This window comes from Gallus gallus, chromosome 20, assembly GCF_016699485.2.
Source record: "Gallus gallus isolate bGalGal1 chromosome 20, bGalGal1.mat.broiler.GRCg7b, whole genome shotgun sequence".
NCBI classification, from domain to species: Eukaryota; Metazoa; Chordata; class Aves; order Galliformes; family Phasianidae; genus Gallus; species Gallus gallus.
Genome location: NC_052551.1, coordinates 8,523,038 through 8,549,801, shown reverse-complemented (window position 1 = coordinate 8,549,801; position 26,764 = coordinate 8,523,038). Strand labels below are relative to the sequence as shown.

Genomic DNA, 26,764 nt, shown 5'->3' with positions numbered 1-26,764 from the left:
GGACCCAACAGTGAGGCTTGGGATTTTTACAGGCAATTTCTGCCTGTCTTCATCGTAAAGTGAGCTGAAAGGCTCGCACCGATAATGATCACATCTGGGGGAAGGAGAAAATCACGTGGAAAATATCAAGAAAGAAACGGCCTTTTGATTGATGCTTCAGCGCTCTCCATCCCTGCCTGGGAAGGAAGGAAAGGCTTCGAATACAAATTAATCAGCTTCCACAAAGATAATGCAGCTCAGTTTGGACCCCCATGTGTTGCATCACTTCCTGATTACAAACAATTTTTCCCTGATTACCGCCGATTTCCTCTTCTAGGTGCCAAAAAGTTCAATTTGGACCTTATTCGGATCTCTTAAAATATATTTACAATTTTGGCGGTGCCAACCTGGAATCCAGTGCACTGATCTGTTCCTTGGAGCAGCCAGTGTTTGCTGTTACAGCACAGGGATGCGGGCAGCACCGGCGACGCTGAAGCCAACTGCACAGTGCTGCTGTCTCCATTGCCATCTAGCGGCACCCAGAGCTTGCTTTCTTCTGCTGAAACAGAAAAAAACGTCAGTCAGGTGGGTTCTCCACTATCACCCCATTAAAAAGTGCATTCCAACTATTCGCTGCTCCCACTGACAGAGCCCTGCACGGTACCATGAGGCATAGGATTTGCCTGGCCCTTCTGTGCACTCTGGGATGGGACAGAGCAGGGCAGGAAGCCCTTCAAATCCATATCTGAACCACACGTACAGCTTTATTTGCTGCTGTTTTAAAGCCTCCAGGAAGTTTGCAAACTCTTTGCTGGAGAAGAACGGCTCATTGACTGCGCGGGTTGTTGCCTACAACAAATAGCGTGCGGCTCTTCCTGCTCACGAGTCCCTTGCGTGCTCCCATTTGTTTTACCTCCCTGTGACATTTCCTCAATACCAACTGCTGTTTGTTTGTATTGTTGGACAGTGAATCATCCCTTCAGCTGACACAGGACTTTGCCCTCATTTACGTAGCGTTGGTCTGGGAGACGTCGTGTGGCTGTAAAGGGACACTGCGGATATGAATGTGGCAGCAGAGGCTTTCCCCTCCTGGCCCTTCCTCAGCAACCAATTAACTTATTTTGCCTTCAGAAGCCATTATCCTCCCTAGAAGGAGGGGTACATCACCACAGGACACCCTCAGGGTCTCGTTGTCACCTGCTGTCCCAGCAGTTGGATGGACCCTGTTAGGCCGTTGGAAACACACAATCACCACTGAAATACCCATCACATTTCTAGTCCTTTTATAGTAATACAATACTTCATATGGGACCAGGAAACATACTCTCCAATATTTTGTTCTAAGTTACCTGTACACCTACATAACCTGTTAATGGGATGGGAGTGTCCTGTTAGTACTTCCTGAAATCCATCCCTCATCAGTGCCATGGCATCAGGATAAACCCCCCTCCCCCTCCTCCCCCAGTGTTTGACTTTGCTCTGGAAACAAGAGGTTCAGATAAGGCTCATTTAATAAGCACAAGGATTGTACTGTGATATCTGTATATATATTTCTATATTAAAAAAAATTTCCACCTTTCATAAATACATCATACGTAAAACATGTTCCCAAAATACATTCATGCGTTTTCCCCATTTGAGATCCCTGCTTGTACCCAAAACATCTGTACGTTGAGAAGGGCAAAGAGGGGAGACTCTTGTCTGCAGGTGCCTCCAAAACCAGGCCAGGTTGTGAAGAAGCCTTTGGTGTCTGGGTGATGCTGAGGTCAATTCCTGCATCCACGTGTCCAACCCTGACCCTCTGGGACAGAAGGGCTCTCCTGCATTCTGTACTCATTGTGCCCTTCATCACATCATCATGCTGCACCAGCTGACAATGTTTAAGCAGCCAAAGGAAAAAAAAAATGCTTACAAAGTCATAAATATACAAAATATACAAAACAACCACAAAGCAATTCCAAGCAGCACCTGGCACAGAGCAGGGCCAGCACTGCAGCTCAGTAACGTATGTCCTGCTCAACAGATGATTCGGTGCAGCACCTCCAGGGCTGCCCACAGCTCTTCCCAGCCTCCACTTCTCCACAGCTGTACCTGAACCTTCAGGCTGTGCAATTGCAGGCAGATGGAGCCTCTGACCCGATGGGGGCTGTGGGGGAAGCCAGGGAAACTCCTGCTGGATGCTGAAATTCTCCCCTCTTTACCCCTGGTCAGTATTGCAGGTGCACACTCAAAGGCCATTTTGGGAACACTGCCTTCTCTGGCTGAAGCACCACACTGGGTATAGGTCAGCATCCCCTTTCCACAAAGCAGCCTGTCTTTATGGTGAGCTCTCCCTTAAGCTAGCAGTCGAGAGACAAATAAATCCATTCTGACTTTTTGCATGTACCCCATACCAACATTGTACAGAGCAACCGAAGAGAAGCATCGCATAGATCCACATCTCACATCCTCCTGCATCCAACAAACAGCAAGAAACACGACCAAGTTCTGCACAGGACATTGTGAAAGGCATCACCTCTCAACAACACAACAAAAAAATGAAGTGTCACCATGGTGTAAACCCTGCAGTAAACGAGGCAGCGAAGTACAGTGCTCAGCAGCTCCCAGGGATCTCTGCCTGTAGTGTACTGATGGATTTGTTGGACAAACCTCATCCCAAACCTATCACCTCCCATTGCACAGGAATACCAGCTTGCATAACTAGATGCTCTGCTTCTAAACAAAAAGGTTGGAGGATGCCAGCATGAAGTGGCATGAAGCTGTGTGTTGCAGGAAGACAGTTCTGGCTGGGCTGTCCGCTTTGCATCCAGGAGTTTAAGGGCCGGTTGCCTTTGCAATGCAGACTGCAGGACAGCAGGTGTCTTTTCAGGCAAGGAAGTCTCATGGGAAGTTTTGCTACAGTTGGCTTTACAATTGAGATATTAGGGACTGGATCCTCTAGTGACTTCAACCCCACTCACTCCATTGGAGTTACTGGTGTCTGTTTCCACTCATGGAGATCATGGTCCTTCCTTGTCACAGACAGAGAATACAGCTACGGTAGCCCTTTCTTTAAATAAAATTAAATAACTGCATATTGCATCAGCAGACAACTTGAAATGTGCTTCTGCTGTTAAGAAAATAGCAAGCACACCAGTGATTAATTAAATTATTTCTCCTGAAGTAAAAAACAAGTGATAATATTACTAATAATTAAAAACTTTGGGGCTGCATAATGTCTTTCTGTTGTATTTTTGAGACCGAGAAAGTCACTGGCATGCGCACAGCCTCATATATCCTCCTCAGCTGGGAGCGAAGGTTTGGTTTCCTGGAGGTCCCCATTGCCATTTTCTGATGTGTCTGAGCTGCCGGGGGCTGATTCTGTCGGCGGTGGTTTGTACAGCACACAGGCGATGGTGAAGAAGGTTGTCCCCAGCACCTGCAGCCACCAAGATCACAGAATCATGGAATCATTAAGGTCAGAAAAGACCTCTGAGATCATCAAATCTACCCATCAGCCCATGCCCACCGTGCCCACTAAGCCATGTCACTCAATGCAACGTCTGCCATATCTGGAACGCCTCCAGGGATGGTGACACCTCCACCTCCCTGGGAAGCCTGTGCCAATGCTCGACTGCTCTTTCTGAGATGAAATCTTTCCTAATATCCCGTTACTCCCTGTTCTCCCCTAAAACAGATGCCCAGCCCTCAGTGGGTACAAACCAGCAAAGCAGCGCTTTAGTGTGCAAAGGATTTTGAAAGCCACTTTGTCACAATAACTGCTAAACACTGCTCTCTACATCAAGTGCCTACTTGGGAGCAGTTGAAACGATGGCTTTCAGCTAATAAATAGGAATCATACAGCTATGCTCTCGTATTTTCTACCAGCGATCAGGAAATGGTTATTTACAGTGTGCCCACAATGGCATCATTCACTCACTAACACTGCAGTTACATATTTTACTCAATTTTTTAGCAAAAATCATTCAGTAACTGTTTGGAGAAGAGGAGATTTTTCTTATGGTGCAACAGATGCTGTAAGCGTGGAATGTAATGGGAATTTAAAGGAGCAACAGTGCCCGGAGCACCATTACCTGCTGAGAAGGAAGAGAAGCTCTTGCATTTCCTGAGGATATTTCTTGTCTTAGGGTGTAATTTGGCTTTGGAAGGGGGCAGACGGGCATAGCACAGTTCTGTAAGACTGCCCCCCAGCATGAGATGCTGCCTCCTAAACACATGCTTGATCAGAGAGTGAAACACCAACCTCACCTTGTAGACCAGCCCTGTGATCAGGGTGTAGCGACTCATGGCTGAGTTCTGGTACACATAGCAGGAGCCTTGCTCACCACACTGGTCCTGCCAGAGCAGGCAGGATTTGTCGATCATCGACCCGAAGGCAATGGGGCCAGGGATACCTCCTGTGGGAAGATAGAACCAATCCTCAGACTGGGCAGGACCTGTGCACCAGCCTTGTAAGACACAAGGTGCTAGCAGAAATGCACCAGGCACTGTGTCTACTATGATGCAGCAAACTCATCCTGCAGACATCCAGAGCTGCACCCAAAGCATGCTGAATTTCAAGAACGGAGAGTCCAGTCAGTGGACCTTTGACCCTGTCCTACTACTTGTACAAGTGCCAATGAAGGCCTTCAATGCCTCTGCTCCATTTTTTCTTAAAATAATGACACACTGCCTGGACATTTCTCCTTTGCCCCATCTGTGCTGCGTTATGGTATCCCTCATTCGTTTTGCAAACTCTATGCAAATAGAATTAAGTTTATTTTCCGAAGAATGGCAAACAAGGGAAAACATCTTCCATTCAACACCTCATGTCCTACCCCCTCCGCTTCCAATCCAACCTCTTTTGAACACATAACAGTGTGGGGCATGCACTTTGCTCTGTACTGTACCTAGCGTTCGGACCACGATCCACTGGATCCCAAGTGCAAATGACTTTTGCCTGTCGGAGACGCACCTGGGGAAGAAGAGGGTAGTTCAGCAGCTCTGCCAGGCTGCATGGTGCCAACTCGTCTTGCACCCAGCTCCCATGACCTGCACACTGAGGTCTGTCCCAGAGCAGCATAACCCCCATGCCACTGCAAACTGGGTGACCAATGTCAGAGGGAAGAGCTGCCGGTGCTAAAATTTTCTTTCCCAGCTAGGCAATGAAAGGAATTAGCCCTTCTCTTTCCAATCTGGTAGTCCCCACCACACCTTCCCTGGGGCTTGTGCCAATGGGGTAAAATAGAGGTGGGATAACTGAGGTTTCTTGCAGAGGATCCTGGGCTTACCGTAGCGTTGCGGTCAGGGCAGGAATACTGCTCAGGAAGGTGAAGAGGATCACCACGAACATGAAGAAGAGCAGCAGGGTTTTTTTTGCACAAGGGGAGGTGCATTTCCCTGCTTCTGCCTCACCAGGGCCATGCAGGAGAGTTTTCTCAATGCAGCTACACTCATGGTAGACCTGGGAAAGAAGGGCTGGTGAGCAGATTGCTGGGGAAAGCATGGTGATAGTAAGGACCGGGTTTCAAAAAGAAATGAATTCGAAGAGGGCAGAAAGCAGCTGTTTTTGCTCCTGGTGTGGATTGAAAAAGAAATCAGGCTGCATTCTTGACACACCTACTTCAAAACAGATTATTAAATAACAGAAATCAACTTTGCCAGACAGCACTTCAACACCGAATGTCATCATTACCTATCTTGAGCCTTGCCCGTGTCTGTAAGCTGCATGCTGAAAGTATGTGGAGGTGCACTGAACATGCAAAACAAGACTCATAACCACTGGCACAGAAATTTGGTGCTCACCAAGCTCCTCTCCTTCTTCCCTGGGTGACATCCCATAGATCTTAGCGCAGTTTGACCCAGAGTGGGGCAAAATTGAAGTCGGGTACATTGAGGGAAGCAAATCAGGGTGACCTCCAGGAACCTTTTATCTGCCTTCCATGTGGTTCCTGAACACATCCTCCATCTGCTCTGTGCCGTCTCTGCCTTTTACACTGACTTGCAACAAAGCCCAAACCCGATCATGCTTTTGCAGAGCCAGCCAAAACATTCCAAAGATAATGTGCTGCTGCCTTGTCAATACACGGTGCTGTGGGACATACCTTCTTGCCATTCCGGAGGTTTTCAGACACTTTCCTGCACCCAGCATGACAAGGAGAGTAATACATAACATCATTGCTTCCACAGACGGGGCTGTAGGTTTCCTGCAGGCAGCCGCAGTCTGCGTTGCACACTGCCGTCAGGTTCAGCTGGCTGCCAGGCAAAGTGCTAAAGGAAACATGGGAACAGTCAGTGGGGAGACCCAGAATAGTTCTCCAGGAGAAAAAAGGGTAAAGAATGAGAAGGAGAAGAGGGGAAGATAGGAGATGCAAAAGAGCTCTGAAGAACGTAACATCAGACCTGGGAGGGGTTTCATCTCACCTACTTGTAACCACAAAACAGGAACTGTGCCCTGTAGCTACAAAGACCAGATCAAAAGGAGATATCACCTTTTGAACAGGAAATCCCACTTTTAGTCTATAGCAGTAACCCACATTATTTGTACAGAGGGAGATCTTGTGAAGACAACTGAAGAGTAGAGAGACTGAGATGTTGCTGCTGCTGGCCCTCTTGCTGGCTTACACTCCCAGTTAAATGCAAAAGTTTGGATAGATGTATTCTGGGGATATGGTTCTCATCCTCAGTATCTGCTTCTAAGACTGACTGGACATTATCTTCCATCTCCAACCCTAAGCAATGGGCAAAATCAACACCATGTGTTTGGCAGTAGATTCCAACCAGTACAAGACATGGTTATTACCTTCCGTTGTACATCTGAGTTACTCCTGCCATTGGCATGTTAGGGCAGTGAATGAAAAAAATGAAAATAGCTAGCAGACTTGACACTGTGCAAAGTAAACACAATTTGATGATTCCTGAGCAGCGGAGTTTGAATTTATTCACAAGGAATCCTCCCAGGAATGTGCCTCCACCTCCAGCCGGCACAACCAGATAGCCTGAAAAAGGGAGACAAGAAAACCACAAACAGTCTTAGACATATCAGTGAAGAGTTTCTCAGATATCATACATGCAGTGTGTCTGCATGAGAATAACCCTTTGGCTGCTGTGTTGCTTTTTGGTGGGAGTTTAGGAAAGTGGACCTCCATAGTTCCTAGGGTAATGTGGCTTGAACTTGGTAAGGCAATTTCTTTTCCCTCTAGATCTTAAAAGAGACAGTTTAAGGAGCACATCATGAATACTGATGCTTGTTGGAACCCATGGAACTCAGAGCAAACTTTCTTGGTCTGGAATGCAAGGGTTAATTGAAGATCTTCCATTTTCTGATGAAGTATTCTTGTTAGAGGCAGTTGTTAATGTTGCCTGGTTATGTCCAAGAAGGAACTGAATACCACTGTTTGATCTTTCTCCAGGTAGTGACAGATGGCTACAGAAGTGATGCATTTCTTACTGATGACAGTAGATAGAGCTCTGAAAACACACTTGGTACAGACAAGCTGATAGGAAATGATCCTCACCGCCTAATAGTGAAAGATGATTACCTTTCTGTAAATGAATGGCAAAGTGTGTTTATCTCATTCTACATGAAAACTAAAAAACATAGCAAAACCAGGTTTCCTTACCAAAAAGGGTAGCAGCTTCAGAGGCACTTAAACTGAACTGAGATTCCAAGAACTTGGGTCCAAATGTGGACATCCCAGCAATGAGAGTGGCTTCTGTCGCTCCTGCTAAGCAGAGGAAGATGAAAGTGGGATTCTTCAGGAGCAGCAATACTGATCTGGAAAGGACAAATATACTGGAATTGAACCGCTGTGGCACATTTTGATTTCAGATGCGTTCCCTCCACATGTAAGACAGGGCAGCATCACACCACACTGCATCCCTTGGAAAGAGGAATCCCAGTACGAGCTTTTAAAAGAGCAGTGACCTTCTCCACTTCAACTTACTGAGTCCTACCAGCCAAGGAAGGATGGTGATGATACTCTGACTTCTCCCCATTCAACTGCATGGTGAGAATCAAGTTTGCCCTTGAACTCTGCCTTATTATAGAACACCTCTTGTGTGCCTACTGCTGTTGTTACTATAGGGCAGCCAGATTCCGTGTGGTCTCAATTGCCCTCAGGCACAAGCTTACCTTGGCCAGCTTTTATAGCCCCACTAGCAGATGGATCCCAGGGAATCAGAGCAATGACAGCCAAATGCCTACAACTGGAGGGAACAATATGGGATTTTTCTCCGTGGACTTCATGAAGGCACCAGATGGGTCTACACGCACGGAGTGTGGATGAGCAAATAAAAGGACTGTGTGTAATGTGTAAGGATGCCCAGTGACCAGCACTTCTATTTGGGTCTTTTCAGTGGTAATTTTCCAACATTTGGGTCCGGGATGCAAAGCGTGTAATAACTTCCACTTCTAAAGGGGATAACTGTGGAGGGACTCTATTTGACACCAAATCTCAATCATTGCAAGGCTGTAGCAGTCCCTAATGGCAGTTGTCCTGGGACTCATGTGTGAAACATTTACGAGCTGGGAAAAAAGTTGTGTGATGTACCTATGTACGTGTGTTTCTCAAGTGCACACATGTCCTCATGAGAATAACAATCACTTACAAATATGGTTAGTTTTTTTTTTTTTTGCAGCTCGTGGAAAATACCAAGCAAGTCTTTCTGTATGGAGGAAGCACCTCTAAAACACCTTATATCTCACAGGCAAACAGAAAGCAATCTTTCTTCCACAATCTAAGCATAGCTTTATGTGAAGATTAACATCTAAGTTGAAACAATACATTTTATTTTTGACCTACTGGGATTTAGTAGAGAGCCAGAGATATTCATGAAAAATTGCCATATGTCATTTATATGCAGAAAGATGATCCAGCAATAATTCCATCTCTGAGACACAGAAACACCCTCGGGCACATGAAATGGTCTCAATTATTTCCCACTATCTTGGATATTGGACTAAGAGAGCTGCTTTGGAGGGAGCATTTTGTAACAAGCTTGAAGTTCTGCCACATAACTTGCCCCAAGTTTAGCCCAGACCAGTACACCAAATTGCCTTGTTTTGGGGTATGGCACAGCCTCATCATACTGCAGCATACTGGGACCCAGGGAGATGCTCACTGAATTGAAAGGCACTGTCAGTTAACAGCTACTTCTTGGGAAAAAATGTGAAATGATAGAAAACCTACTGCAGAACCACCAAGTGTGTGTGGTACTCAGCATCAGACATGCTAGGAATTTAGGGATTTACCTGGTTTAACCCAAATGAAGTGGACAATTCCATTATGTCAATAGAACAAAGAAGCTGAAAGACATATATATGACACTTTCTTACACCTTGATTTCAGAGGGCTCTATAATAATCACTGTCTAGCCGTTGGGATTATCTTAATTTACCGAACTATTTAACAGGAATGGTCTTTAGAAAACACTCCTTGTGGGCCTCATGACTGCTGTAGAAAACATACAGTGCCTTCACCATTTACAGTTCAAGAGAAAAGAGGAGAGTGGTTCCCTGGCAAAAGGATTACTTTGTGCCTGTTGGACGAAGGTTGCAGGCAGGAAAATTAAGAGGAACAACTTTCTGCACGATGAATGACCTCTGTCATTTCCTGCTTGCAGACAGAAGATGTATTTGTGATGAAATACTGCATATAAAACCTCAAAAAAGTCAATACATCTTTTCATCGTTAGCAGCAGGATTTTTGTCACACCCAGAAAACACATAATGTTCAAGAAGTCTTGGCGGCCCTTAATTTTTGCAGCCAAAGTGCCTTCAGGGAGTTCAGCACTACCAGAAGTACCCTACCATGTATAAAAGCCTCATCCTACAAGTTTTTACTCATACAAACACGTGGGCACTTTTTCCTCTTGTAATGGTCCTGTTAAGTGAATGGGGAACGCATCTGAGGAGCAGTGCATGCCCAGGACAGCAAACTGCCAGACTGTAACACCACACAACCACGTGCTAGCAGTCAATAGTGATAGATGAGTATTTGTGCAATCTTACAGCATGTGAACAGGGATTTTTCCAGCACACAGCAATGACATCTGCTGTCACCACCACCACCAAGTGGATCGAGGGGAGCCTTTATGTCCCAGAGGAATGAAAAACATCCTCTCCTTACCATACTGATGCTGAAGTAAGGCCATGACACATGCCAAAGCCCAATCCTGCCTAGTAGCCCAAGGGAGACAAGTGAAATACTGGCTGTAGCTTTCTGCCCTGAAGACTGGCATACAAATGAGTAATTTTCTAGCTCTGCCTTACTTGCTAGTAAGGAGCAAGTCTTCTATCCTGCCTTAGTGTCGCTCTATGCGTCTTCTCTTTGAACTCCCCTGCACAGACATCAGGGGATGTTCCATGTGAGCAATCATAGGGAAGCAGAAGAATAGTGCTCTTTTATCATGCCTTTTCAGCCCAAAAACTAAGACAGAGGGCAGAAGCTGCCTGGGCTTTGTTCCTGCACACTCCTGTTTTTAGGGAGCACCATGAATACAGCAATGCATTAAGTTCCCTTAGAAAAGACCTGAAGGCGTGGAATAGTATTCTATTTCATCTGTGTTTCTGCTTATCTTTGTGAGACTCTTACTGTCTGTACTGTGAGAAAATATGTAGCAGCCAATCTGTCATCTAAACAAAAGCAACAGTGTCCTTTGGCCTTGCTCTGTGCCTGGGGCCACACGTACCCAAGAGCTGCACGCAGATGTGGTCTCCTCCTTAATGGAAGTTTCCAGAACAGCAAGCCTTTAAGGCACTTCCCTTTTATTAATCAAAACCAGGGAACACAAATGTCTGCTGGGTTTTTGCATTCAAAAGAGAAGAAACTTGTGAGGTTTAAAGACAAGAAAAAAGCACGTTAAGAGCTGGACTGATCTGAATGGTGTGAGATGAGCCACGTTGCCTTCAGTGCTCATTCTTAGGGCATGAGGTGTGAAGGAAAATGCTCCCAGGACACCTCTAACCACTGCTAGGACAGTCCTCATTGGGAATAGTAGGAGCTTTGTTCAAGGTAAGCAAGCAAAACATAAAACCCTGAATTCATCCCTCCCTGCTGCCCAGTTTGTGTTGGTTTCAGTCATAACCTTATCATCATTTAAATGCAGGTTTTGAATTTAATTTCCGTGTGGAGAGCAAGTCATGACCTTGGAAAATGGCACCAAGTCAAGTATGCCATTTAATAACAGCACTGAAATCTATTCCATGTAATATTCTTCATGAAACTGCCTTAACCCCTGGTAAACTTCCCATGAGGTCCCCAGGATTTTTAACTACCCCTCACTATGTGAGTACCTGCGTTACTCAACACGGATGGAGTGCTGCTGACAGCTCCTGCACTGAGCACCTGTTTCAGCCCTCCTCTGCCTGCACAAAGTTCCGAAATAACCACTGGCAGCAGCATGGGCTCTGGCAACATGTCAGCCATCACATGCAGATGCAAACTCCTCCCTAAGAACGGTCCTGGGAGAAATGCAAAAATGAAAAACCCCTCTATGGATGGCAAGCTCGCCATCCGAAATGAAGCGATGCCCAGATGTCTCTGCAACACCCACAGCTCCATGCTCGGTTGAAGCCAAACTAAGTAAACACAGAAGCATCTCCATTTAAATAAAACTCCAAACAGCAACAACAGAAAATCATAAATGATTTCAAAGATCCAAGGCTTGATTTCATTTTGGCCTCTTATTTGTTTTTACCCAGCGTTCCCGGATTCCTTTAAACCATTTCCTACCAAACCTGTGTAAGTGTGCTTGCCCACACAACATGCCCTGGGATTTCACATGTTGCTGGATCACTGCTTTGCAGGAGAGCTAAGAGGTAGTAACATGTAAATGGCATCAGAAGACACAAAGGCAAAACAAACAAACAAAGAAGCCTGAAAGAGAAAGTGAAGGAGGTGACTGCCTCTACCAAAATGAGCCAGCTCTCTGCGCATCACCCTCTGGGGCAGCTTTCTCACCGAGGTAGGTCTTTAACTGTTTTCCCAAAGTCTGGATCTGATGCTTTTTTGTGGCTCCCATCCTTCAGCTGATGAGCCTCGGACACCCTCATAACAATATACCTCTGGGACCCTGCAAAGGAGAGGCAAATGGGAACGAGGAACAGGTGAGACATGAGACATGGATGTTATCAAAGAGGTGGATTTGAAGCAGGAAAACAGGCAGCTGTAGAGCTGAGCGGTGAAATTAATGTATTAATTACAATTTGAACATGAGAAGTTTGTCCGCCACGTCCACCCCTGTCTTGCCAGCTATAGGAAAGTGCAGACACAGCCCCACCCCACGGGCTGCCTACCTGGGAGGCGCTGGGGGTAGCCCAGGATGGGGATGGAGATGAGGAGTGAGGCTGCTCCAGCCCCCAGGAAGCCGATCCACCATGCCCCCACCCACAGCGTGTTCTCTGGGGAGATGTCAGTCCTGCAAGAGACAAACCCAAAAGGACACAAGGGAGAGAGGCGGTGGTTCGAAACGGAGGGGGAAAGCTGAGCACTGCCCTCACTAAGGCTGGCCGAGGTTGGGGGAATGATGGGGACATCAGTGAAGGAAACTGCCCCTCCTGGAGAGTTCTGCCATGTCCACCATCTGTTACTCCCTGACAGATGCACAGCACTTAGTGAGCCTGAGAAATCACATCATTTATTTCTCTTTTCATATCTTCCTTGCATGTTTCACCTCATCCCATATCATTTCTGCTTTGGGGGTTGCAGTGAGCCTTGTTCCATCCCAGAGCCATCCTCTCAGAAATACAGCTGGTGGAAATAACCCATCCCTTCCCCCAAAACCCACTCGAGCATTGTAGCCCATTCATCTGTCAAAGAGCCTATAGGCTAAGAGGTGATAAAATAAATTAGAAACCATAAACAGCAAAGAGAGACCAGGCATCGTGGCCAGATAGCCAGGAGGAAAAGCTGCACTGCTGGCAGCCTGGCCTGATGGGGGAACTCATTCAAAAAATTCACCTGCTGCTCTCAGCCTCGTTACAGCAGGCAGTGCAGCATGAGGAAGGATTTAGGCTGACAGGTTCATGAGCAATTCTCTTCCAGTGACAGCATTAATACAAGCAACCATTCCAGCCTCAGCCCCCCCATGGAAATGCTGCTGAACACAGCGGGCGTTTTCCCCACAGCCCCTGAGTTATTTTCCTGGATTTTTTTGTACCCCAAAGGAAACATACAGCATAAAGGAAAAGGAACAAGATTATTTTTTAGCCACTTACTCTCTGCCAATTTCAGTATAAATATTTAGAAACATTCCTCCTACCAGATAACCCGCTGCAGGCCCAAGGATTGCAGCAGTGTAGAAAACAGCTGAAAGGGAAAACAAATGGTGTTAGAGAACCTGCAGAGCTATAGTGGATGCGCTGCTGATGGGGAGTGCTGACACCCACAACACAACCAGCAGCGCTGAGGAATGAACAGCTTGGAGAAGAGAAGGCTCTGGGGAGACCTCATAGTGACCCTTCAGTATCTAAAGAGGGGTAATAAGAAAGGAGAGACTCTTTAGTTGGGTCTGTTGAGGAACAGGTTGCCCAGAGAGGTGGTGGTTGCTCTGTCCCTGGAGACATTTAAGGTCATGCTAGAGCAGGTTCTGAGCACCCTGCTGTAGATGTCCCTGGTCATTGCAGGAGGGTTGGACCAGATGGCCTTTGAAGGTCCCTTCCAACTCAAATGATTCTACAAATCTATAAATGATTCTACAAATCTATAAATGATTCTACAAATCTATGATCGAAGCATCCTTTCTCAGTGCAGCTGCTCTGTATGTTGCACCAGCAGCATCTGAACAAACATTCCTCCCGTGCTCTGGCACTGAAGGGGCAATGCCTTGCATGGACATGGTTGTTGTCCAGACAAGGTAATGCCATGCACACAGGAGAGACTGTCCCCAGCTGACGGCTGTGCCAGGAACACTGGCACCTCCTGCTCTGCAGGACTGCAGGAGTGAAAATGCCCAGCTGCACTCACAGTGCCTGCCAATAAGTGGAAGGGGGAAAAAATAATGAAAACCTCCCAAACAGCTGCTTCTCTCTACTTATCATCGTGCCTGTCATCGGGAACAAAAGACTTGGAGCACCTCTTGTGAAAGCGCCCGGGGCTGCCAAGGCAGATGGAGCAGACCTCCCCCCAGCCCCTTTGGCAGCCACTCACCAATGTACACAGGGGAGTAGTTAGTCTTGACGTTTTCATCTAAATAGGTGACGCCCAGCGTGTAGAGCGGCGTGGCTCCCATCCCGTGCAGGAACTGCCCCAGCATGAAGACAAATCTGTAGCTGGAGAGGCTGGAGGCGGCCGCAGCACAGGGCAGGCTGTGGTTGGCGGCACAGACGCCCACCTCAGCTGAGGAGCGCACCTCATAGCGGCCCGTGGTGAAGTGGGGCAAAGCGAAGAGCAGGGAGCCCAGGCCCATCACCAGCACGCCCCAGCCCAGCCACCGTGGCTTGTGGCCGTTCCCCCCGAAATAGCTGACGAAGGTGAGGCAGAGGCAGGCCGCGATGTCGTAGGAGCTGGCGATCAGCCCGCTCTGGTAGCTGCGCAGGTCGAAGCGGCGCTCGATGGAGGTGATGACCGTGTTGATGAAGCCGTTCACCGTCATGCCTTGCAGGAAGGAAGCCACGCAGAGGAAGAACAAAACGCCCTTGGAAGTGTTGAAGAGCTGCAAGCAGCCGGGGGTGAACCCTCCCCAGCCACACGCCAGCTCTTCCTGCTCGGCTGAGATGTATTTAATGCCTTTGGCCTCACAGAGGGGCAGCCCGCAGGACTCGGCGCTGCTGGGAGTGCCGTTGCTCAGTGGCGTGCCGCCTGCCGAATCGAAGGCCGAGCTGTCCTCCCCCACAGGGGATGGGCTGGGGAAGACGAGTGGCTGGGAGAAGTGGAAGCCATTCTCTCCCGTTAAGTGATGGGGCTTTGCCATGAACGGCGCAGCAGAGCGGGTCCAGTGTTGGTGGCTGCGGCTGGGGCTGCTCTGCGGGGCGGTCAGCGTGTGCCTACTGAGGGGCTGCGAGTTCTGGCACACACATTAGATGGCGGAGGGCTGAGCCAGGACCATTGCGATCTGTGAATAGAGAAGTTTTGCATATACTTTTACTAGACTAAAACCTAGAATTATGTTTTTCCTTTTGTAGGATGCTTTTTCTCAGTAAGTACCAGTGTTCTGTTGTGGCAGTTTGGCTGTGTGTGTGCCTCCCCACCACAGTGTGCTAGTACCTCAGGTAGTGGGGTTCCACTAATGGTACAGAAAAGAAAATTGTATTTATAGAATCATAATATCATGAAGGTTGGAAAAGACCTCCAGACCACCAAGTCCAACCCCAGCCCACCTCACCATCCCGCTAAAATTTCCCTCAGTGCCACATCTCCATGGTTCCCGAATGCCTCCAGGGACAGTGACCCCCCCACCTCTCTGGGCAGCTTGTGTCAGTGCATCACTGCTCTTTGGGGAGTAAATGGTTCCTTATATACAACCTGAACCTCTCCTGGCACAACTTACAGCCATCACCTCTTATTCTAAAAGAGAAGCATTAAAAACCTAAAGACCATCTCCCCGCCTGCTGAAGTCCTTCATCACTTCTCCCTAAAAGTGATCCCAGCTTGATGCTGGACCTTTCCCCTCTTAGGCACAGCCTCTTTCCCTTCCCTTTTTCCTGCAGAGAAATTTGTGGAAAGCTACAGGTTTCCCACTGCTAAAAGTCCCTTGGTCTCTCTTTCACATGATGCTAATAAGAGTTTATAATTATCCTGAGAAGTTTCCACAGTTGGATTGATTTTATCCCAGGCCCTGAGATCTGTTTACAACTATTCAGTAAAATCCTTTCTATAACTAATTAGACTATGTGCTGCTGCAGAGCAAGCTGGAGGGTACAGGCAGCTGATGCTAACCTGATTACCAGTGCAGACTGCCTTCTTTCAAACAGTCCCTGTGCTATCCTAGCATCCCAGCACCTCAACATTGCAGAAAAACAGAATAGAATTTTTTTTACAAAAAAAGCATTTTTAGTTAAATGCATTGGCTGCACTATAAATGATGTAAACAATAAACTTCTTTGAGTGCAGATCTTAAATACGCAACAAATACTGGACAAGAACTGCTTTATTGCAGAGGATTTTCAAAGCATTGAGCATTTCCCAACATTTGTTGCCAATATTTATTCAAGAACCTCCTATAAAAATGTTCTTCTTTGGATTGATCAAAGGGAATGGGAGAAAAGAGGAGGTTGTTGACCCAATAAAATGAGCCACGTTCAGATTACTGTAACCTGGGAATGTTGCAGGGATATTCCTGAAAACAATAGAATTCTTTGACCTCTACCATTGGTTCTTAAAGGCACCAGGGCAGGTAGGCTTGAAGAATTTCATGCTTAGAAGATTATTAAGGTTGTACTTCCACCCCAGAAGGCCAGAGGATACACCCCATATAAACGCATGTCAGTAGTGCTGTAACAGCACTGGTTTAGCAGATGAGATGCACCCATCAGTGCACAAGGCCTTTCATTTGCAAATAACTGTAATCTTCACAGCCCATACTGGGGACCAGAGGGCACCAACTACACTGGGATCCAGGAAGATCTGGGATCCAGGAGGATTCTGGAGGAATTTGATGATAGTACAGAGGCAGGATAAGCGTCACAGCCAAAGGGCCACTGCTGCACCCAGAGCTGTGTCTGTGGGTGCTGACAGCACAGAAACCTGCAGGCTACTGCTAACATAGGGAAATACAAATACTATCTGCAGGCTTCTAAGCTGAGCTGCAGGGACAGACTTTTGTAATGTGTTGGCATAAAAGGATAATAGCTTGGATGTAAGACCATAATTTTTCACTTTTTTGTCCCTCCAATGTCACTGTGGCTCTAAATCTATTTTTCTCATCTTTGCAATATTGCAAACAATAAATAAGAGTGCTTTTGCACTCTAACTTTATTAAACTCAGCAGGGATGACTGGCTGTTGGATCAGGCACTAAAGAGCAGAATGGGTCATGTACCAAAGTGTAAATCCACAGACTGCAGCTGCATGCGTCCCCACTTCGCACACAGTTGCCATTACATTTGACTACATTCACGAAGAAGGCTGCTTAGCTGGGAACTGATTTTGCTAGCACCAATTTCAGCAGGTAAATAGCCCATTTCATGTTGTTAATTTGCACAATGGAGAGCCAAGAGCTCCCGAAGAGGCACCCAGGGGGAAGCGCCTATACTGCCTCTATCAGCTGCAGGATGCCTCCATCGGTACGTATTTCCTGAGGCAGGAAGAGATTAGAGATTAGCATTAAAGTTTTCCCGTCTTTAAAGTAGAAGTAGGAGGAGTCTGGCCACCAGCTCCAAGTGGCCACAGCATCCTCCCTTCTGACTTTTGTTACTCTTAATCCTATTGATTTATCAGTAAACACGGGATGAAGCATTTTCAACGTATCTCTCCCAGGAGCAGCAGATGCCTCCCCTGTGCCCAGAAGCCTCACCCTCTGCCCCAATCCCTGTCCCGGCCCCTCGCACTGCAACAGCACAGATGGGTTGCACCCAGTGCACTGGGCAGGCAGCCCGAGGCTGCACGCTGTGCCCACCACGCTGCCTGCTATCTCGCCAAGTGTTTCCAAACTGGAACTGACACATTCACTGGGAAGATCAGCTTCCATGTGAGCCATGTGCCACTTTAGGACAAAATATAATCCTTAGGGGAAAAAAAAAAAGATGCACACACACAATAAAACTTTACTTCATGCATTTCCTAGCCATTGTTATTCATCCACTTATTGCTTCTCATTCATCTCTGTTTTTAATGACTCAGCTGGTGAGTTCTTGCTTACTTTGAACCAGTCCCAATAACATTATGTCAAAGCTATAGATGTCCTCATTTTGCTGCAAGACTTTAACTCGTTATTGTTATTGTTTTTGAAGACATACAGCTGATTCCAGGCTGCCAACAATACCAAATCAACACAAAAGCAGTAGCAAGACAATGAAAGCATGATCTGTATCTTATAATGAGATTTGTAAAGATTACCCTCTTCCCAATATTTAGCATTAAACCAAAACTGCAAAACTTAGAAGCTTTTCATCAGGTGATCACTTAACAAGTCACAGGACCCATTAAAAACATGTTTTGTCTCTGCTGAGGCCTGTGGTTAATGTCACTAATTAACTCCTAACTGGCATGCGAAATAATCCTATTTGCTGAAGCATGCCCTATGGTAGTTAATCTTCCCCTTCACTCTATGATTTTTGACTTTCATGAGGTATTATTGTGGCAAATAGCATCTACTCATCATCTCTGCTTTCCATAATCAAGCGCAGGGCAGATTTAATAATTCCTTCAATCCCATGGCAGCACATCTGTTAGGAGAATAAAAGTGATCTGAAAATGTGCTGCAAACCAGTGGGGAGCAGCCGCTCTCCTTCCTGACCTACAGGAATGTATGGCCAACCTGCCCTTGGAAAGCCCCCATCCATGCACCAGGCTCTGCTATCGCTCCACACAGGGATAAATTCATCAAGGTTTGGATGCTTAATTTCTCTTAGTAACAAATAGTGAATTTGTCTTGCACTGGGCTTGGAGGATTATCAGTATTACTCTGCTGCAGCTGATACACACCATATGGATCCAGTGTAATCCACTCACTGGTTTACCAGGGGAAAGCCTCCCAAAAGTGAGACAAATCCACGCTGCAGTCCTGAGAACACGGCTGTCCTCAAGGGCTGCTTCAGCTGAGAGGGAGATAAAGGAAGGCACGCGGTGACCGGGCTGTTCTCTGCATGTGCAACACTGCGAACTGCTGTCCAGGCAGCTGGGGAACTTTACTCAGCTCCCGGGGATGTGAGGACCTCCTTTTACAGCACGCTATTACAAAGCCTCCCTTCGGCTCAGCAATACGGGGGAGGCTGCTGTTGCCAGGAGCAGCCTTTCATCAGCAGTTCCAATAGGAACAGCACCATTCTGCACGTACACATTTCAGAGGAATGAGAAACACACCCAAAGGGCTCACGGATGCCTAATGCTGTGCTCCCTACCGGCGGCAGTGCTGCAGGTGCACCAGAGGTGTGTTGTCCAATGATCAGTCCCACCAGGGTCTGAAGAACAGAACCCAGCAGCAGAAGCTGGCTTTAAATTACCACCGGAACAAGGACACATTTATAATTAAATAACATCCAACTAGCAAAGCTTAGCACTCACAGAATCCTTTGTATGTTTTCCAAGCGCTCTTCCACTCGCTGGCAAATTAATGCAATAATATGCAAGAAATCAGGAAGGTGGCTTGGATAATTTTCAATTAGCTGCTTGAAAATGCTTTGAAGATAAATCTGGCCAGATTTTCGGAGCTTACTTATTTGTTCCAGCTTATCTGTGCAAACGCAATTGGCTGCAGCTGCCTCAGCCCATCTTCAAAAACTTGCCGTGCCAATACACAGAGCAGATTTAACCAGGCAACAATATTCTGCTGCAGCAAAGATTAGCCAGACAAAGGGTTCCTTTATGCTATAATGCCTAACTCCCTCTCCCTAATGTCACTCTTGCTTTAATGTCTTTTTCCTTCCCCTAAGTTTGATCAGTGATGAGAAAGTTTCCATGCTAGCACCACGGATGCAGCACCAGTATTTTCCCACAATTTAGGTCTATGCACCTTATTTTCCAGCATTTGGATTCTTAAGGACATTTAAGGAAGCTCAATATTCAGGACAATGTTTCTGCATGAACCATGAGTCAGCTTTTCTCCATGACTGTCACTTAGTTCCTATATATATCCCTTCTTGCTTCCAAGAAATGATGATTCAGACAAATCCTGGGTGAGATGACCAAACGGAATGAGCCAAATTATGGAAATGAAACACCATTCTTTGCTGTGTCTAAAGATAAGAGCAATTATATTAAAAAAACCAACATCCCATGCTATGCAATACAAAGATGCTGAGTGTAGGATAAATATCGTACCATTATGTGGACACCACCACCATTTATAGGAACATTTTCTTAATCTTCCTGGTTCGATGAGTGCAAAGGTAAGAACACAAAGAGGAAACGATACCATGAAACTCTGGGGAAGCCCTGCCACAAACAGGTGGATTTTGCATCAGTAAGATGAGGTGTAGATGGTGTACTAGCATTATATATCAGTAGTGCATCCTCTTCATGAACAGAGGGCAACAGTCATTGCTGGAGTAGCGAAGCCTCTGCATGGTTTTCCACATGCTTCCCTGTTGCATCGCTGCTGGAACAGGCTTTTCATTGAGATACCACCATCTGGCTTTTTTTCCCCTGAACAATCAATTCATGCACTATATCAAGCTGTTCTCTCGCAGAGTACCGGGAATCTGTTTTGGCTTTATTATAACATAGCAAGTGCAGAAATGCTGTTCTTGCAGCCATAACTACCCAGACCTTAGCTCAGACCACTGCCCCTCTTACCGCTGTCACCCATGCAAAAAAGCCAACCCAAAGCAATCCAGAGAAACACATATATTTCCGTACTTTTCTTTACTGCTGCAGCATGGGAAGAAAACTACATGAAACCCCAGGCATTGTGAATTCCTGCACAAAGGAAGAAGATCTGCCATGGGACAAAGCCTCTATGCCACTTTTACATGCTGTGGGCACCGGGGTAGGATGTCAGCATCCAGATTAACTCATGTTTTGATGCTTCTTGGGAAGAGACTGCTTTCCAGCAGCTCTTTTCTACAGCAGGTGGGCTTTCTAGGGCCAACCACGCACCGTGAGCCATTGGCTCTACCAAAAGAGCACAGGCTGCAGGATGTCTGCAGCTCACAGCCTTCTAAGACACATTCTCCAGCTCTATGCTGTGTTGGTGGGCTGGATTCCTACCCAACTCCTGTCCTAACCCGGATAATATAGGGATGAAGAGACACCACAGCACACCAAAACAAAACCCACAAATCAACCCACAAGGTGCATCCCCCAACATTCGCCATCCTCAGAGAGCACATGAGTCTCTGAGGTGAACAGTGAGAAGGGTGGAGAGACAGCCAATACAGGAAGGATTCAGCCGAAGGAAGAGTATTTCCCACACAAGCTCACTTTTCTTTCCAGATCAGCAAGTAATAGCTTCCCCAAACATCCTCCAGAGCACAAGCTCACTGGTGCACACCGCTTAGCCTGGATCTTGTTTAACATTCAGTGATGCTCTCTAATCCTCCGAGGTATTAGTCTTGAGATTTCTGCCAAGCACAGGAACAGCACAGCACTCCCAGACAGCACTTAAATGAACTTGCTGCTTGAAATGGGCCATTTGGCACGCTACCATAGAACTCCAGCTGTTCCTTTTTTTTTGTTGTTAACCTCAGATGAGCACCTAGGAAGGCACTACAGCATGCAAAACATACAGTTAAATAACCCTGATTTCTCTGTCTCAGATGACTCCCTGCAATGTCATTCTGCATTAAGAGTGGGATTCCTCTCTCAATCACTAGTTTGAAAGTTAAGTATCTAATTGGAGTTGAACATTCCTATTGTCTCCCCTGCCCACTGCGGAAAGATCATCAGGTCCAGCTTGTTCATGGCTCTCTAAACATGTCTCCACCATCACTATTTTTTGTGTTTCTAAATCACCCATTAGTGCAGATATGATCTGGAGCAGGAATGGGCACATAATCATATTTCTGTTGGATTAGCCAAGCATATTATTTTGAGTATACTCTGGTCTCCTGTTAGCTACAACAACAGAAACTGTATTTGATCTAGCACAAAGCCAGATGGTGCAAAATGACCCCTTGGGCATAGACCAGACCAGTGCACAAGGTCATGTAGCTGTAGCTCAAAGTCCCCTGGCACCAAGCACTCACTATTTGCCCTTCAACAATGAGCTAAACAAAACTGTCGTATTTCATCCACTTAAAATAAACATCATGTCAGATTGGGGTTAGTTTGCATTTGATCACTCAACACATCATGGTTTGGAGATTTCATTAAGAAAAAACACATCCTCAGTGTGTAATCAAGAAGAAATGATGATCACCATCAAGGGAACCCTCCCTCTCTGACTCAAAATCCCAAAGTGGAAATGTAACCACAAACTACAGCAGTGATGAGATTTGGGCAGGAACACAGACCCAAGGAGGATGGGTCAGAGATTGAAGGCAGCACATCAGTGGTGTGGGACTGCTGATCATTGCAAATGAGGACAGGCAGAAACTATGTGGTGAATAATATGGCCTGAGAATTGCAGGAGGCTTTGAGAAGCCAGCCTGAAGTCATTGCTTCCTCCAAAATGTTCACTGCTGAGTCCTCACCAATGTCTTTGCTGCAATCCCCCATCACAGTTGCAGCAGAAGGTACAGGGATGACCATGAAGCACAGCGGGGTGCACACAGGCTGTTGTGTTATGGCCTGATGCTTCCATGTTGCTGAGCTCAAGGAATGAAAATCACTGTTGACCAGAGGACATGAGATCACTGTGGGGGATGCTGGTGGAAAAATGCTTGAAACCATCAGCACAGATCAGCACCAGCACAGATGATGTAGTGAGGTGGGCTTATAGGACGGTGCATGCACAGGTGTGCGTGTGCTCTGCCAGCACATACACTGCTGGCTTTGCAAAGCTCTTGCAGGATGGCACTCCTCTCCTCTCACAAGGCTCAGTCAGGCCAGCAATTCACTCCCACTGCCAGGGAACAAATTGCTGCCAAATGGTATTTCTTCCTGAGATAAAGGAATAAACAGGCATATAATGTTCCCATTGTCAACCCAAAACATCTGCTGGAATTCAGAGGGGTTTGGTGTCCCTGCGTGCTGTGGGCATGGCCTCTGCTTTGTACCCTCTGTGCTCTCATGGATGAGAAGCACAGCCTCAGAGAGCAGCTGTGAGGGGACGGATTTACGCAGATATCTGAAAGCTGCCTTCAAGGGATTCCTGCTCCCATGCAGCAGCACGATGTGGTTCTTGTTTCTAACTCAGGAACTTTTTGGTTTGCCTTGCTGAGGACCTGCCTGCCTCCCATAGCCCCTGCAGAGTCTTGTGAAGCATGACACAGCCTGGTTACTTACTTTGCACTCGTTTTAATTCAATTTCTTCAGCATCTTAAAGTAGTCCCTTTAAGGTTTCCCACCAAATAAGAGGAACACACGCTAAGGGGCTCATAATCTCTGTGGGGCAACGCTTTAACCAAGCCCCACATCTGGCCTGAAGGGTCAGAATCCTCCTCAGCACTGAATCCACTCCAGCAATACAAAGCGTAAAGCTGCTTTGAAAGCACTGACAGGCAATCCCTTTTTGGAAGAATTCTTATGCTAACATGAAGCCCCGTGGCATCTGCCTTGGCCCATTATACCAAAGCAGAGCAGGAGCCGGTCAGTCCCACAAGGAGCCAGGCTTCTGTCTCGTGTGGAGCTCATGGGGTGAGAACAAGCTTGAATTAAAAGTTCAAACCTGTTTTATTTGGAGGATGGTAGGCCAAAAATATTGATGCAGTTTTATAGAAGAGTTTGCAAGGGAAAAGGAAATCGAGCAGTGCCCGTGACCTTCGGATGGGGAACTGTCTATTTCTGTATGGTGGGTTAGGATCACTTAGCAGAACTCAGGTGGCTGAAGACTGTTGATATCATGCAGCAATATGTTATACATATAAAGAGAAGAGGAATCATATTTCGTTTTAGTGTAACTACACATAGAATCATAGAATCGTGTGAGTCAGAAGGGACCTTTAAAGGTCATCTTATCCAGCTCCCCAGCACCACTACAATGGGAGATCAGCCTAACATCTTTGTTGCACCAAGAATGCCAGGAATTTCCACCTTGCTGAACACCCAACAGGGATAACAGGAATAAAGCAGAGATTTCCCACCCCTGACATACACCCATTGCTGGTAAACCTGGATGAGGAATGGCATTATTTTTGGTACCAGCAATATGGTACTTGCCCAGATTTAGCAGTACTTCTGCCTGAAGAGAGACTTAAAGTTAGAATTGCATCATTCTGCCAATATTAAATACTACACTTACTCATCTCAAGCTCTCGTCAGTGCAAACAAAAGGTCTGATGTAACATCCATTGGTTAGTGGCCCTTTCTGAGCACTCATCTACAATTACTCATCCCAACTTCTGGGGTGGGATGGCAGTTCTGCCTGGGATTCATCAAACAGATGAGCGCTTCCTCAGAGCACTTTCCATAGAAAGTGTTTGCAGAATCTCTTTGCTCTTGGATCGCCACATTTAGCATCACCGGGATGTTGCTCAAGGCCCACGTGGCACAGAACTAATTATGTCATGGGGAGGTCTAGCACTAAATCCATTCTGAAAAGGGAAAGGAGAGTAGCAGCTCCAGTAGCAGCTCCTAAGGCAGTTGGGGGAGCTGCTGACATGCTGTGTTTGTGTGTGAAGCATGGGGCAGGAAGAGATGTGGTCAGAGCTGCTGTTGTCCCAGTACTGCTCATTGGCACAGAGATCAGCCCAGAAGTGGGCCCAGATAACAGTTTTTGAGTACTGGGAAAGCAGAACTCGTTTTGTATCAGGCACTGAAACAACGACTGGAATATCAATGCACTTCAGAGCATTACCCACCCTGCATGTGGGTAACAGCCCCTGCACTCTGCTGTAACACCAGCATTCTGTTATCAAGAACAGAACCCAAAGAGGAAAGGGAACTTTCCCCTTGAAACCATGCCCAGCACCTCACTATCCTGAGAGGCCAGCAGCAAGCTATCAGCTCTGCTAAGTGCTACCATTCATCTTAGGAAGCATTTCCACTGCTCATCATTGCATTAATGGGACTATGCAAGACTTAAACGTCCCAGGGTCTGAGTAATCAATGCATGAGCAGCAGCTCAGAGAACAGAACCAAGAAGCCCACAAACCCAAATGGCAAAACAGAGTATCTGACACCTTCGCCTATGGGTTGTGAGCAAGCCCTCAGGAAAAGGCAGGTAGCAAGGCTTGGTGCACTGTGAAGTAAAGGGGAGCAGAACAAGGGCTTAGCAGGGATAGAGCTGAATGATCCGCACAAAGCAGAGCCATGAGTCACATTTTAGGCTGTTGCAGGGTGTTAAGACCCAAAGCAGGAGCAGGAACACAGCATGCTTCAGGCACAAGAAAGAGACTAAGGCAGCCTCAAGGGGGTTGCAATTGGAAACCATGAGGGGGAGAGCAGCTGGATGCTGATCTTCCCAAAACAGGGGTTATTTCTTTTGTTAATGGCTGATCCTATCTTCCCCCTCGTCTGTGAATCTCTAATCCCTGTAAAGATTTCTAGTAAGCACTTGCTCAGGTAGCTCCAAGTTCCCAGAGCCAGGAATAATTACCACTGGCATCAATCTCTGTTTCCAGCGTCCTTTGCCATCCCAGGGTAGGATCTCCACGGGGGTAACCCAGGGCAGGATCCGTGTAGCGCTGTCCCGCACAGCTCCTGGCACACCTCGGCACACCTGAGCACACCCACGCCGCGCCGTGCCAAGCATGGGGCAGGTGTTTGCGGTCAGCCCCAAGGCAGAGCGCTGCGAGCAGCGCTTCGCATCGTTTGCGGTAGCCTGCAGGCTGGACCTCTTTGCATAAAAATAGCTTCACTTTTTTTTTTTTATCTTTTCGTTATTTGACTAAGCCCCTCGCCCCGCCCGCCCTGTTTCATCCTCTTTCTCACATTTACAACAGCTCAAGGCGTATGTCTCTAAAGATCTCCTTTGTGTTAGTTCGCCATGAGATGAGGTCTCAATGTGCGCTCTTACAACCAAGCGACTCCATATAGGAGCCCAGAAATAGGGGGGAGGGATGGAGGTGGCAGACTGCGATAACTTCACGTTTGTAGTGTGTTGCTCGGTAGACTCAAACAGCCTATAGGATGGTTATAAAAGGGGCATGCAACAAACTCCTGTGATGAATGTCCACGAGAGCCTTCTGAGCTCTCAGAGCCGAGAAACACGTTTTTATTACAGTGACGCTTCAGATTCATATCAGCTGAGCAAATAGGTTAGCAAGAGTAATATAGGTCAAACAATGAGAGCGCTCCGATTTCAGCCCAGCACGCCTGTGCCTTCCTTCTCTAACTTAGTTACTATTCCCTTGAAATAAGGATGCCGGCATTATTCACATCCCTTTCACTTGCTGTAAGCATCGCTGTGCCGTGACTCCTCGCCAGCTCTTCCTACTTTCCACTCCTTCTCTGCACCTTTCTAATTTCCCGTAGAAATGTGGTAACGGGAGGGGTGGGGGAGGGGGAGAAAAAGAAGAAATGATTCAGTCCTGACGAATTTCAGTCACCCGGTGGTAAAAAATACTGTTCTGAAAGCATCGCGCTGAAAGACCAAATGGAAAGTCTCTACTCTCGTGTGGCTATTTCGGTGATGTTTTTTTTTTTTCCCCTTGAAGCGAGACACGCATTTTCGCACACGATGACCACGCAATATGGTACCATCCGCTCCCCCGACCCCGGTCGAAGAAGCCCATTCCCGCTCCCCCATCCCCAACCCCGCTCCCCCATCCCCAACCCCTCTCTCCCGTCCCCATCCCCATCCCCGTTCTACATCCCCATCTACATCGCGGGGCTTTTCTCACGCTGCGGCTCCTCCCGCGCCCATCCCCGTCGCCTCGGGGCTCCCCGAGCGGTGCAGAGCTGTGGGGAAGGGGATCTCATCGCGGGTCCCGCCGCCCCCAAACCCCACATTGTCCCCGGTTCGCCGGTGCACCCAGAAGCCTCCCGGTATCACGGAGCAGCCAGCAGCTCTCGGTACCCACCCCGTGCTCCTCCATCCTTTCTACCGCCCTCCATCCCTCCCGTATCCCTGCGCTCCCGGTCCCAGTTCCGATCGCGGTCCAGATCCCCCCGGCCGGTACCTGCCGCCGCTGCCGCCGCTGCCCTCTCGTCGCCACCCCGCGCTCT

At 47.2% G+C, this 26,764-nt stretch overlaps 1 protein-coding gene across 6 annotated transcripts; it reads right to left on the bottom strand.

The window, feature by feature from the left end:
* Positions 1 to 1,472: 1,472 nt before the first annotated feature.
* SLCO4A1 (solute carrier organic anion transporter family member 4A1) lies at positions 1,473 to 26,764 on the bottom strand. 6 transcript variants are annotated; one of them, XM_040650682.2, is made up of 12 exons: positions 26,719 to 26,764; positions 14,109 to 15,012; positions 13,178 to 13,268; positions 12,257 to 12,378; positions 11,922 to 12,033; positions 7,581 to 7,735; positions 6,761 to 6,956; positions 6,063 to 6,228; positions 5,250 to 5,422; positions 4,869 to 4,933; positions 4,223 to 4,376; positions 1,473 to 3,397 (listed from the first exon to the last, which is right to left on the bottom strand). In XM_040650682.2, the coding sequence occupies exons 2-12, from the start codon at positions 14,869 to 14,871 to the stop codon at positions 3,172 to 3,174; spliced, it is 2,223 nt and encodes a 740-aa protein (XP_040506616.1). In that variant the 5' UTR covers positions 14,872 to 15,012; positions 26,719 to 26,764; the 3' UTR covers positions 1,473 to 3,171. The 6 variants fall into 6 exon arrangements, 4 of the variants coding, with proteins under 4 accessions (XP_040506616.1, NP_001265080.1, XP_046758821.1 ...); NM_001278151.2 differs by having other exon boundaries at positions 4,228 to 4,376; XM_046902865.1 differs by lacking the exon at positions 26,719 to 26,764 and adding an exon at positions 25,194 to 25,415.